This window comes from Pholis gunnellus (assembly GCF_910591455.1).
Source record: "Pholis gunnellus genome assembly, chromosome: 12".
Classification (NCBI taxonomy): Eukaryota; Metazoa; Chordata; class Actinopteri; order Perciformes; family Pholidae; genus Pholis; species Pholis gunnellus.
Window position 1 is genome coordinate 11,708,449 of NC_136539.1, and position 14,181 is coordinate 11,722,629.

At 40.3% G+C, this 14,181-nt stretch overlaps 1 protein-coding gene across 1 annotated transcript in view; it reads right to left on the reverse strand.

The window, feature by feature from the left end:
• Positions 1 to 12,254, reverse strand: part of LOC306703757 (FERM and PDZ domain-containing protein 4-like) — a gene marked incomplete at both ends in the record, with an annotated part of 32,554 nt that extends 20,300 nt beyond the window's left edge. Inside the window, 3 exon segments of the mRNA XM_079169824.1 lie at positions 11,909 to 11,984; positions 11,987 to 12,125; positions 12,243 to 12,254. Coding sequence (XP_079025950.1) covers positions 11,909 to 11,984; positions 11,987 to 12,125; positions 12,243 to 12,254 — 227 coding nt within the window.
• Positions 12,255 to 14,181: the final 1,927 nt, after the last annotated feature.

A 14,181-nucleotide genomic window follows, 5' to 3' on the forward strand; every position in this document is an offset into this window, starting at 1 on the left:
CGAGAAACGTCCCAGACAGGTTCAGAGAGCCATCATAATTTCAATTTTCCTTTACATATGCCATCATCAATCAAACATCACATTTCTTCTCGTCCAGTGCAGAAAGTTTGTCATGTGTGTGATTGAATATAGAGATCAAGTCTCACAGGATTGAATGTGTTAACAGGCTATTTTCACATGTTTAACACTCAGCTTCTGTTTCTTCCGCATGAATACAAACACAGATAAACACTAAATACAACCACATTGTCACAACACACATATTTAAAGAAAGAATAATTAAAATCTTTGCGAATTTCTTGATTCCACTGCATGTTGTGGATGTGAAATCAGTAATAATCTCTGCGCCCGCCAGTCCACTGTCTATGTTATTACAAATCGCTGAACACACAAAGTTGAATACAAATACAGCGCATTTCTTCCACTCTCCTCGTGTGACAGGGAGTGAAGGGTTTCAAGTGTGACTTTAAATACACGCCTCGCGGTGCTCTCGAGTTAAACAGAGACATTCACGCAGAGATAAACCGCTAATGTGATTCTGTTTGGATATGAAACCTGTGGAGACCAGACACCAGATGAGATGACCATCTCCAGGGAGGAGGCCGGGGGAGTGAGCAGAGCGGAGGAGTGCTCAGACACAGAGGAACCTCTCTGATTAAAGGCTTTATTCATCCACTCCTTTTTTACACCGCCTCCATCCTGTTAATGGAAAAAAACAAAAAACGCACTGCCTTGTGTTTCAGAAAACATCTGCCCTCTGCTTGACTTCTTCGACCACCGACCTCGGCTCTGATGCTTTTGGTCATCAGGCGGCACAGTGGAACACGATCCAATCTGGAAATTACTTTGTGCTTAGTGATTTCAGACATATCGCTGACCATGTGGTAACACTAAATTGCTCAATTTCATGCTACTGTTCTTGCCCATCGTGTGACAGTTTTTTGTCCACTTTACATTGTGTTTATTAGACATCAGAGAAGGAAACACTGTGTTTTCCTTATATTTCACTGGTATGCAAGAAAGCACTTTCCCTATCAAACCAGCCTGTGTGATTAGAATTAGTACTAACACTCACTAGAGAATAAGAGTGTCTATTTTCCCCATTATTTTGACTGAATATGATATATCTGTGTTTGTCTTTAGAAGCACTGATATTGTTGCCATGGGCAACTGCACTATCCTGAGCAGCTCTCCGGTGCCTCTATATAGAAAAGGGTTTTGGTTAGTTAATCTCCTCGGGGAGGGAAGGAAACAGCATCTGGGAAGCTGGCCACCCGCTATGATTCTCCTGCTGCTTTACCGGGTGTAAGTTAACCTCACAGTCAACCCGCACCTATAGTTTACCTGTAAAACAGCAAGACACCAGAAAGCCTGCTGCAGCACCTATTGCAGAAATGAATGTGTGCGATTGCATGCAAATACACACGATACATTTCCCATTAGACCACATGTAAAAACGAAAAAAGAACGAATGCAAGACATCAGTGTTTTCATTATTATTTCATTAGTACTCCGCATCTTCCCCAGGCCTCCTTTGCTCCGCAGTACTCTATGTAAAACATCAACCAAATATAGTGATGAATTTACCCTGCGGGCACTGAACTAGACTTGGATTCTCCTTCACTTCATTGTGTTACTCGCTGCTTTTATGCTAAAAGCTCTAAAGGACAGAGCAAAATAAATGGTTGCCTGAGACCTCGTCCACCAGCCAGCTGGCTCCCATGTCTGACCCTGCAGCCATTTCTGATCCACTCTTCCCGGAGAGTCTCTGATTTGAACAGCTAAGAATGTCAGATCTGTTGGTCTTTGTGTACTCTGATGAACATTTAGGCTAATCAATTTGTGTCCAGACCAGTGATTTCCTGCGCAAAAAGTTTGCAGTGAAAACAAGTCGAACAAAGGCGTGCATAATAGATTTTCTTTTTCAGAAAAACACAGCCAGGAAGGAAGTCATGCAGTTCAACTAAATTAGCTTTAACTGTTCTACCATATCCATATTCATGCCAAAGACATCCAGAAAAATGTTTCCACAAACACATTTAATGAACACAGCTATTACATAATGCTGACTTAAAATAGCTGTCATCATCACACAATAAGAAATAATCCAGAGCTGTTTTGAATGCATGCCATGCAAGTAAAACTCATCTATTTAAATCAGCTTTTAACCTGTGATGCTAGTTATGTATATTTTTGTTTGTGTTCCTTACTGTTATGTCATCTCTTTTGTTTATATTGCTTTTATTGTTTCTGTTTTTACCACGTAAAGTGCCTTTGAGTACCTTTGAAAGCGCTATACAAATGAAATCTATTATAATTATTATTAATCACCTACACATACACACAGTTTAGCAACTCTATTGAGTCAGTAATTGATACTATTTATATTAATGCGTGATATTCATGCACAATGTTTTTGTTGACAAACCATCTCTAACACCAGGAAGTATTAAAGTGTAACAGCACTTCCAGCTGAATTAAGCCAATGTTCTACACTCAAAGATCAAAATAGAGCTGTTTTAACTTTGGTCAAATGACTCAAACTTGCTTTTTAGATACATGAAGACGGAGTGTGAGAGTTTGTTATCTTTCAACAAAAGAACATCAAATGTGACTTTTTTTCTTCGATTTATAAACAACAAACAATGAAGTAAATGAAAGCAAGAGGATGCTTTTGTTTCTGACAGCAGACACATCTGGGAGGTAGGAGGAAGAGACAATGAGGGTAAACGTTCCCTTTCTTGTACATCTCTAAATACATAGTGGGTTTCTCTTTAGCTTTGGCAAAACAGCATTCTGCTGACTTGAATTCTTGCTGGCAGCTTAGAGGGAGAAAGCAAGATAAAAAAAAACACCAGTGCAGTGGTAACTCATAATCAGGGACAGCATTTCGGGGCATTATTAACAGTGACAGGAGTCAGTGACGTTGGTGGTCCACTGGGAGCCGCATCATAAATGCCGTGAAGGGACACTAACTGGAAAACAACAGTCCTATCTGATGGAAAATTCCTGCTATATGCTTGATTTACTGCAGGAACGTTAAAAAAGGAAGCAAGAAAGAAACGTAATACTGATGTGCAATACTATGCTTCAATTCTACAGTAAATTGCTGTAATTTCTTGTCTTTGTTTTTGTCTAATCAAAAAAACTAATGAAAAAAAATCCAATGCAGTCTGTTGATGACTCATAATTGAAATGAAATGCACTGAATGTGCATTCTTGTGACACACAGTATCTGATTTATTCATTCCCATTTATGATCAGCTGTTCCCACCACCAGTGGTCTGTGGTGTTTGTGATGGAGCCAAATCCCCGAGGAGGATTACTGTCCACTGGGGCAGATCAACTCAATCTAGCAGACCCATTGAGGTGAGGTGTCTGCCCTGGCAATGAATTAATTCCTCAATGTTAATTTAACGTACACTTCACATACCAAATACCTGGCAATGCTTCTTGTAAAGAGAACAAAAAAACACACAAACCACATGTTCGGTTCTTTCCTACACTCAAAGTTGCCATAAGAATAAGAATGTAAACTCCAATGTCATTTTTTTTCTTTATATTTTATCGTCAAACTGCAATTTTTCAAAACCTCTACGTCAAAGTGTTCATCCTCCTGTTCTGGCCATAGGAATGTGAACTTGACGATTTATATTAAATGAGAATGAATACTAATGACCAAAGAAAGATCAAGCTCGATTGTAAAGAAGATATGTTGTCGTTATACAACCAAAATATGATGTTTGAAAATGACTCGCACTTCTCCTGTGAATTGGTAAGCATCACCCGTGGCCCTTTTGCCTGAAGTGATTTAAAATCTGAAACAGCTGCAGTTTATCTTTGTAGTGTGTCAGAACACGTGTGGTTTCATGACACCACATAAAGCAAGAAACCATGACTACTGTCTGCAGTATAATACATTTATGAACTTAGATGCAGACAGTTTAGATGCATCAACCGCATCCGCTTCTGCATCCAACCCCACTCCCATCTACCTCACTTGCTCATTCATTCCACATCATACATGACTGCACAAACTTGCTCTCTTGAGCAATCAATAACTCAGCATTTTGAATCCCCCAGTTCCACATGTGGGTCCTGTTTTCACTCTCTAAATTGTACCTACACGAAGACACAAAACACCACCTACTAGAGAACAAACAGGCACATACACAGACGGGCAAATACATAGCAGCATCCATAGGACTCACCCTGACAGCTTTGGCATCTTCACAAAGCTGAACACATCCATATGTGTTGCAGACTGCAGTCAAAGCTACAAATTTACCATCTACTTCACTCCGGCTCCATTGTACCACACTGTCTTTGGCAGCGAGGAATAAATAATTCAGGAAAAAAAAGTGGCGCTTCCACAAGTCAGGTGGAGAGATTAGTCCTGTTGTCTGGGCTTCTGCATGGCTGAGTGATTGCTGTGTCCTCGCCTCAGCAGCGCAAATCCACAGCCCATGGAAAAGGATCTGGCAGAGCAGCTTCCCCCGGTTACATCCTTCAAAGCATGCCTCTGTTAGCTGCGTTAAGCCACCTTCATTTAATTTCCACCGCGGTGGAATGATGTGCGGGAGCCGCGCAGTAACAACAGCTTTGGAGAGAGGCAGAGAGAGCCAGAAGCAGAGAGAGGGAGGGAGGGACAGGGGTGGCGATGGTAGTATAGGAGATGAGAGTGGAAGAGAGAGGGAAGAGGAATGCGAGAGGGTTTCGAGTGTGTGTATGGTAGCAAGGGCCACAAGAATTACTACTAAAGGATGCAGCCAGCCTCCAAGAATTCCCCAAAGGCTAGCCTCATCAATCCCCAACCATGTGGTGTGGCTTGCAGAAAGCAGGAAAAAGGCTGAACAGGATGAAAGAGATGACACGACCGAGACACGCTGCATGATGTGCTCATAATGTGAGTGCACCAGCGACAGAGGAGCAGCGAGAGCAGCTGGAGAGACAGGAGTATCTAATGTGTCCCCCTCCCCAGCTGAGGTCTCTGCCTCACAGCTGCACATTAGGGTGCCCATACTGTACACTGCATTTGTTTTAACCTTTCAAAACAGTTGAGCTGCTAAATGCTTTTCCCCTCAATGAGGGCATTCATGAGAGGCCTCCAAACATTTTAGCAATCCACCCAACACAAACAAACACAGAGGTGACGCAACAAGCGGCAAAAGAAGATCAGGGTTGTTAGATCGCTACGTGCTGAATAGAATTCCATAGTAGATAATACGATTTGTGTGATTAGTCAAAGTCCAGAGGGGAGAAGATGGGGGCTTCAATTAGTCAGCTGCATGTTAATAATGGATGCTTTAAGTATCTAATAGTGATATAATTTTTTAGATCGAAATACATCCCCATAAATGTTCTTATCTTTCTCCATCTAGTTCAAGATGTAGTCCAATTTTGTATTTGTTTGAGAGTTCCTATTTCATGTCAGGGTTGATGGTACACTGATAAATGAGCAAGAGGATCCTGAAAATGTAAAACCAGACATAATTCTGCAAATGGTAACTTCCAATTTCAGCCCCATCTCCAGATGAAGAATCACCACGTGTCTATTATCTCAAAGAGGAAGAATCCCCCTTCATAAATCAAACACCACATGTGAGGCACCTCTGTCGAAAACCACCAAGAGCCAATTAGCCTATAGTGTCTGATCCAAGGAGGCTTAACGCTTCTTCAGGTGGATCAGACAGCTTTGATAAACAGGAACTTCATACAGACAATTTACTTTGTTATCCTGCTCTGTGATGTGCCTTCATAAAACACACAGCTAGACGAAGCTGGTTGAATACAGCTATATACTGTCATCAATAAATACAGCTCAAAATGGCAATAAACTGTGGAAACAAACAGTACTCTACTAGTTCATTCACACCACGGTAGAGTCAAAATGATACAACTTAAAAAGTGTAAACGGTGATATTCCCCCCCCTTATTTATATTCAGTGTGAATCTCCGCTGGGGCCTTGACAGAATAATAAACACTCTAATCAATAAAAATGTCAGGCAGTAATGGATAAATAAATACAAATACGTAAAATACAAATACTAGTTGAGGAACTATAAGCTAAGATGTGCTACTGCTTCCACAGTGGAATAACAACCACCCCATATTAAAATGCCACAACTTGTAAGGCTCTGCAGGGTGAGTCAATGTGCCTTTGCTGAGAGTGATACATGCAATAAAGAATGTTGTCACTTCCACTCAGGCTCAGATTTGTTTTCTGCCATAGAAAAGATGCAACTAGATGGGTAAAAAGGTGAAGCTCACGATTTGCTCTGACAGGTTTCAAGTTCCTACTTAAAGTCTCTGAAAATGCGAAGAGAGATTCGTTCAAGTGTTTTAAAAGAAAGGAAATGGAGAGAATCATTATGTTAATCACATACTGAAACAGTTCAGCTGATGATACATCTCTTGAAGGGAACGGGCAAATCTTTTTTTGCGGAGTACACAAAAGACATCAATGATGCGCTGATGAGCGAGGAACATGTCTGACAATTAGCTTCAAATGCAATCGTGGTGTCCTGTGGCGGAGGTACTGAGAGACTCAGCGTATTTTGGACAGTTATGTTTGTCCATTTGGGCTTGTGGCCCAGAGGCCAACATGACTGGCAGGGGATATTAGGGTCAGAGAGAAGCGTGATCTAAGGAGACTATTTGGCTGAAGCTTTGACCGATAAAACCCGCAGCTGCCCTGCTGATCCCTAACTCTCCTCTCTCTCCGAGTCCCCTTTAAAACAGCTGATTTCAGTCATTCTGGCACACTTTGCCACTTAAAGCCTAGCAGTGCTCAAATTTTGCAAGTCCTGCCTTTGGATCACGTTGCTTGCCTTTTAAAAGCTAAAATGAACAGCGCATAACCACTTGGCGTAAATTGCTAACCATGCCGGATAGCATGGGCACAAATGCAGTCAGTGCTCTGAAGTAAAGCATGAAAACAGTTAACAGAAAAGGACTGCGAGACCATGTTTTCACGTAAAGTGTTACACTCCACTTTGGGCAGCATTATGGACTTCAGTGCAGTAGGAGCTTATGTGTCTTTGTAGCTTTCACTGCTCTCTGATCCCAACTTAGCATTAGTGGCCCCTGGACCTCCATCAGAGTTGTGCCAGCGGCCACAAACTGCCCTCAGACACCACATTTAACTGTGCCATCCGCATTTTATTTGTTTGTGTGAGTTTGTCAGCATGATGAGCCACCTCAGTACCTGAACTTTCCCGATCTGTTAGCGCGACACTAATTATGCCCCTGCCGTGGTTGATTTATTCTGTGAATTAAACAGCCTTTAGTGGGGAGTTTAAAGATCTGAACGCTATTTACCATGAATATTCAGTGGTGTGACTAATTGGGGTAAGAAGTGAAGTGTTACGTGGCTGAGTTATGCTATGCCTTGAAAAGATTATGGATTTGATTTGCTAGTTTCACTACACCTGCTGATAAAGTTAAAAAAAATAAAAATAAATCCCAACATAATGGGGATACTGCCATGATATTTGACACCTAGAGTTCTGTATGGCTGGTGCACATGTCAAGTATATCAAACAATGTTATGCGAGTCATTGTCAGGTCACGTCCTACATTCAACCTGCTTACATCTGCTAATCCTGTTCAGGGTTGCGCCGGGCTGAAGCCTCTACCCAGCATGCACAGGGCAGGAGGCCGGGTACACCATGAACACTAGCCATCGTAGCACTATAAACTTTTCAAATTTTTGTAAAAAAAAAAAATTCATATGGCTGCAACTAATGATTACTTTCATTATAAATTAATCTGCTGATTAAGTAATATATCACTCGTACAAAAATGTCAGAGTATAATGAAAAATGTTCCACCAAGTTTCACAGACTTTGTCTGTCCAACAGTAAAATTTTCGATATTTCTTTCTCTTTGGGTGGCTGAAAACCGCTAATGTTGCTATTTTTGCTTGAAAATACAAATTGCAAAATACTTTTTTGAAAATGTTCTCTCAATTGATTAACTTAACTAATTGTTGCAGCTCCAGAACACTCTCCTTCTCGTGACTATGAGCTTGCTACACGTCTAATTCATTTATACCAAATGCAAACTTGGGATTTGTTGCTCTATCACAATACAGCAGAATACAGCCATCACAGCAGACATTGTTACTTAATAAAGCCGAATAAACACAGGTGCTAATATAGTTATCGATTGCCCTCTTCCAGTTAAGAAAGCCAAGCCATGTTTGTGAGCATACAAAATAACAGGATCTGTGACTTATCTAAATGGAATGCACTCAGCAGCAGTTATTAATTACAGCTGTGCTTTTCCTGCCATGACATGTCGAAATGGAGCTGTGAAAAAGTCAAACATTGGTTTCAGCATGCTCTTGTCACTCAGGTATGAAGATATGAAAGAAAGAGTTATTGTGAAAATTGTTAACACAAAATATTTTGAAGAAGGCAGCGAATCTCAAAAAAACAACAACATTGACCATTTAATTCTTCAAAATGGCAAACAAAGAGAAAAGCCGAAGTGTCTCTGTTACTTTCTAATACATAGAAGTTCTTAACAATCCAAACTTGTTGTGCAATAACTACCATCAGTACGCTCAGAGATATAATCAGCTCTGACTGAACTATAAAGTAAGCACAGAACATCAATCCACAGCACACTACTCACTGAATGACAGTGAAGATGCCGAGTTCATTGTCGTCTGGGTCCATTGCTGATGACAGGTCTTTAATGCAGTATACTTGTTTCTGTTTTTCCTGTCCAGGCCTTTCAAGCCTCTTTCACTGATGCGTGTTCCCGTCCTTCCTCCTGACTCAGAAGTTTCTTCCCGCTTGATTTGGACTTTCCATAGGCAACTGTGCTTGTCTGACTAAGTCGTTCAGTTATGATTACATACAGTGGCCCTGTCCAAGTGAGTGGCCGATGCCCTGGGGGAGGAGACCGAGCTTGTCGCCTCTGCCTCAGTAATGAAATAACATCACATTCCGGGCCAGTGCATCACAAAACACAGAGGGATCAATGCTTGAACAGCTGGACTCCAATGGGTCGCTGTGCTGGTTCAGGCTGCCTCAATGAGCAAGGGTGTCGGGGAAAACATCCAAAATACAATCAAATTCACCTGTGGTGTTTCCATATTTCATAGTCATAGCAGGGGAGTTCAAACATATTTGAGTGTTTCCAACAGCTGAACGAAAACATCAGAGTTTTACCTCAATGGTATTATTTACAACATTTCAGTAAGCAACCAAATTGCAGTATCTGAAATATTAATCTGATCCCTGTACGATGCATTTGGAAAGGCCATGTGTTTTTATCATCCATGAAGAGCTTAAAAATTAAGCTTCAACCGTAATCCAAACTCTATCACTATCTGCCAGCCAACTGTCATCCTTAACAGAGCCAAACCTAAATCCTATATAAACCACAGAATTAGACCTTAACCCAAATGTTGTACACTAGCATTAGGTATTATTTTATTATTAATAATAGCTCACAATCTATTGTCATATAATGCAGCTTGTCGTTGTGTATTTCTAATTTAATAAATACAGTATATTTCATATTTTTTATCAAGTATTGTTTTTAGTTATTTTTAGGGCATTCTCCCATAAAGCCATAGCATTTTAACGTCATGATAATTCACGCTGGATTATAGCATGCAGACTCTCTGATGCATGAATGGCATACACAGCCTTCCATTAGTTATGAAGCGAGGCACGTGTCTTTGCCTCTGCAAGCAACTAGAACTGCTTGCATAACACATCCCATGCCTCTGACAACTGAAAGTTCAGCTTCATATAACAACTAAGACAGTGCTTCTCATCACAACATTCCTTGCCATATACAGTAACGTGCTATTCGTAAACGTGTTTCAGTCATTTGTACACTGTGCAAATGGCGTGCATATGCACTGGCTGCGCATGGCCATATGGCCACAATGGAGAGCTGTGTGAGGTTAGACAAAAGCAGACCTTTCTGTGAGATAAATACTGCACATGAATCCATCCAATCATGTGGTCTAACACTCGCCCCTGGGACACAGCGCGCTGCATCAGTGGCCTGTTTTTCCGTGACACACAGGTCGCACCACTTAGAGCGGAGACGGGGGATGTTCGCAGTGAAATAACCCTGCACAGTGTGACACGACCGAGAATCACATTTAGCATGGGTGTTTTTAGGGTCAAAACAGTGATGACTTAAGATGGTGGTGATAGGCAGTGTGTGTTCTTAGACTCATCTGATTTAATGTAGTGTTCACATGTGCGTGGGTGATGGTGCATTTGTTTCCTTCGAACAATGTGACGCTGCATGCTTCTTTTCAAGTTGCTCCGACAGCTTATAAGACGGCCACACGCCATTTAAATTTCTGATGAGTTAGTAAAATACACAAACGGGGCAAATGTAACAAAAACGTCCCAAAGCTCTAAAATAAATAATAAATAATGGCTGGAACAAATAGAGCAAAAGTAAAAGATGCAGCTACTTCCGCATGCAAAAGATACAAGTTCATTTTCAGTCCATTAAAGCAAATATGTGCCTCACATAATAACAGGCAGGAAGTGCCTTTTTCATTACTTTATGGAGCAGAACAAACAGAAGATGCAGTCATTTGCATAAAATGATGAGATTTGCTCCATGCAGAACAGGAAAACTCATATTAATACAATAAGAGCTACTTCTTGGCCCTCACTAAAGGTTACAGATGTATTTTTAAAAGCTGGCGGCTGCATTCATTAAAATAATGTGATTTAGACTATTTGGCTGCAAATTTGAATCGGGACAATTATCTTTGTTTGCCATCACAAAGAATGCCAATAGGTCATTAATCATAATTAATTAAGCAAGCTGGAAAGTCATTAACAGAGTTGGACAAAGCAATTATTATCATTAAAGGTGTTTTCGGGTGTTCCTGCTTTTTAAATCAAACATTAACATGAAAGTGAAAAACTTAAAGAAACTTTTTTCAGAATAGCATTTATAATATATATATATATATATATTTAAATATTATATTGTATATTTATTTATATTCTTGGTCACAATTAACTTTCAGGAAAATAGAACACTAAAATCCCCAACAGGCAATAGTGCCATATAGACAGGAAGTACACAGAAGTCAATCGCAGTCAATGAGATTGCAGGATCTCACATTGCTCAAATCAGATAGCTGCTCTCGTGTCAACACACTGCAGAAGCTCCACCCTGCTGGCCTGGGAGGATAGATTTCACAGCATCCAGCAATTATCTGTAATGTGGGAGAAAAATCAATGTGCCCATGGAAAGCTGCTAAGGTCACCAAGCCGACGTTGTCACTTGAATCAGAGGCACTGCGTTGCTGCAGGCTGGGCTCCAAGCTTATCAGCCAGCATCTGTGAGAACACGTATCATCTGTAATGCCATGGATTACGATAATTATTACCCTGAAAATATGCACGATAATTGGTTTTTGCATGGTAGAATGGAAAATATTTTAGATTTCAGTCATCTAATAATACAGATGACAACTATCATTTAAATTAGGAATCATTTCACGGAAATTAGTTAATTTTATTCGTTTTAATACCCCAGTCCTGAAAAAAAAGAAGCAATATTTCTTTTAGCTGCATTTATTTTTTAATAGTTATAGTTAAACATAGTTATAGTTCAGTTTTGGTTAAGTATTTATACAGTACCTCAGTCCTAAACAAGATAAATGTCTTTTGAAAGTGCATTTCATATAGTTGGAATGTCACATATCCATTTTCAACCTAAAGTCCACAATCTATGCTGGTGTAGTAGATTTCATTTGCTACACCTATTTCTGTAAAATATGATATAAATTAGTGTGGAACATGTTTCGATCCTAATCGGTAAATGCTCATCATTGACCGTTTCAGTTTTCAATCATTTTGGAGTTCGTGGGAAAATAAAGAAGTGAAACAGCATTAGACTCACCTCTGCTGCTCTGTTTTTGGGTCCAAACTGCTGCTAAAGCCAATTTCATGTTTGCCTAAATTGTCAATTTCCATGTCTTCTCTCTCAGGTAGATACCCGCAACTGGAGCTAATGGAGGGCAAGCATCAAGTGTGCCCTCTTGGTGGGTTGGAAGATCCCGGCAGCACTGTAAGGGGAGGGGAGGCCTCCTTGAAACATTGATAGTCTGGTGTAAATGCTATTAACGGCAAGGGGATATTGTGAGGAATGAAAAATCGATACGATGTGGCCAGTAATGTTTGAAGGATCAGCTTGCTTGTGCTTGTCTGACATCCAGATTGCATTTTCCTCTCACCATTACTCCCATTTTTCCACTTCATGTGCTATCAAATGTAAGATGGTAATCAAATTAATAATGGCAGTAACCAATCTGATATAGCTGCACTCCACTAAAGGGATTGGAAATGTGTTTTGTCTTAACAGCTCAGATTTTCAAAAGGCAAATGCAGTGTTTTTCACGTCTGCATGGAATGCATCTACACTAGGGAGGCATACACGTGAGCCATTCTCAGTGTCATGCTCAGACTGTACAGTCCCCCGAAAATGATAGGATGTCTGCGATGACTCACTGAGTAAACATGTTGTATCTCTGCTGTGTTAAAGTGAAGCCTAAAATGTTGTTGAGACCCTTAAATAAAGAAAAGAAGACATACAGCACAATGATGCAATTGATCTACCGCCTACGACCATTTTTACAACTCGTAGCTGTAATTGAAGTCAGAACCCAGCATTTGTATTTTCTTATTAGGGCTGTTTCTCTATATCTGCAACCTAATGGAAGAGAAATAGGTGTCATAAACAGAATGGCAAGCGCAACATTTCCGAAGGTGCCGTTTCGCTCTCTTTTGGTCGCCCACTAGGACAGATTCGCTCTTTAATGTGCATCATTAAAGGTTCATAACACTATGATGCCCTGGGCTGCTAGCACTAAAGCCGTGTGTGACAGTACACCAGCACAGACAAGTGAAAGAAAGGAGGCACTGCATTTGATCAAGGCTAAACTAAGTTAGACTAATGATGCGATGTTCTTTATTACACTTTCTTGCATAGTTCCAGTATATTATGTAGAGACGTCATTATAAAAGCACTTTAAGCTGAACTTGCCTACATGTTGTAGTATAGCATCAACACAGGAGTTTGACCAAGATATTTTGAAATGGCTGCTGACTGTCCAAAACAAAGAGAAATCTTTGATTTGATGGCATTTTAGCACATTTGAACATTCATTTTTAACGTACAGGGTTACCTATAGTAAAATCTAGTAACATTTGATGTCTGAACAGTACAAACTGTTCAGTTTTTGTCAGACAAAGGCTGATATATTTCTACATTTGCAGCATTGTTTCATTTATTAGATTGCTTTATATTGTACTTTTTCATGTTATTTTGTACACAAAACACCAAAGGGCCTAAAACGTGCATTGAATAAGTCTATCTATCACAGTAATATAAGTTAAGACAATAAAAGCCTCACAAAGGTGGAATTTATTGCTTTTGTTCAGGATTCCATTGTATTGTACAGGTATTGCCCAGGCACCCAAAAAGCATGTGGCAATATGATTTATTGTAACTGTGTCTGGTAATATGAGAGTACTAAACCACACTATTCACTATGAGAATGACCAAAAGGTGGGTCCTGCTATATTACCTGATTTTGAGGCCCTGTCAAAGTTTTACATTTTATGGTACATGTACAAATGTACAAATTACCACACAGCAAGCCTGAGGCTGTACTATGCTTGTTACAGTGCACAAGGAAGGGGTTGAGCGGGGAGTTGATAGGCGCCAAGCAACTCATTTTAGCTCAAGGGACCCCAAGCAGCTTAATCTGGTCATGGCAACAACCAAGGTAAATTCTCCAAATCAGTCATAAGTACTACACATCTGACTCAGTTGATGCTTGAAAAGCAATGTGTGTGTGTGCTACCGCCATCTAGTGGCCTGTTGTCTAGTGGTGGGTTCATCACCAAAGGAGGAAACTGTCTCTCACTAACTCAAACAATCATTCACAGCCTGTCAACTACACACAGTCAGTGCTTCCCTTTTAATGTCCTTCACAAATAGCCAGTAAGTCCTAAAGTACAACTTCCCATTCATATCATACCTGTTGTAGCCAGTAGCTAGTGTGTTAAACATTCAGAAATGATTTTTAAATATGTACTCATTCACATAATGTCTCTACTTTTTCACCTGATGACACTACGTAGTGTAGACCACTCTGTGGTCATCTTAGC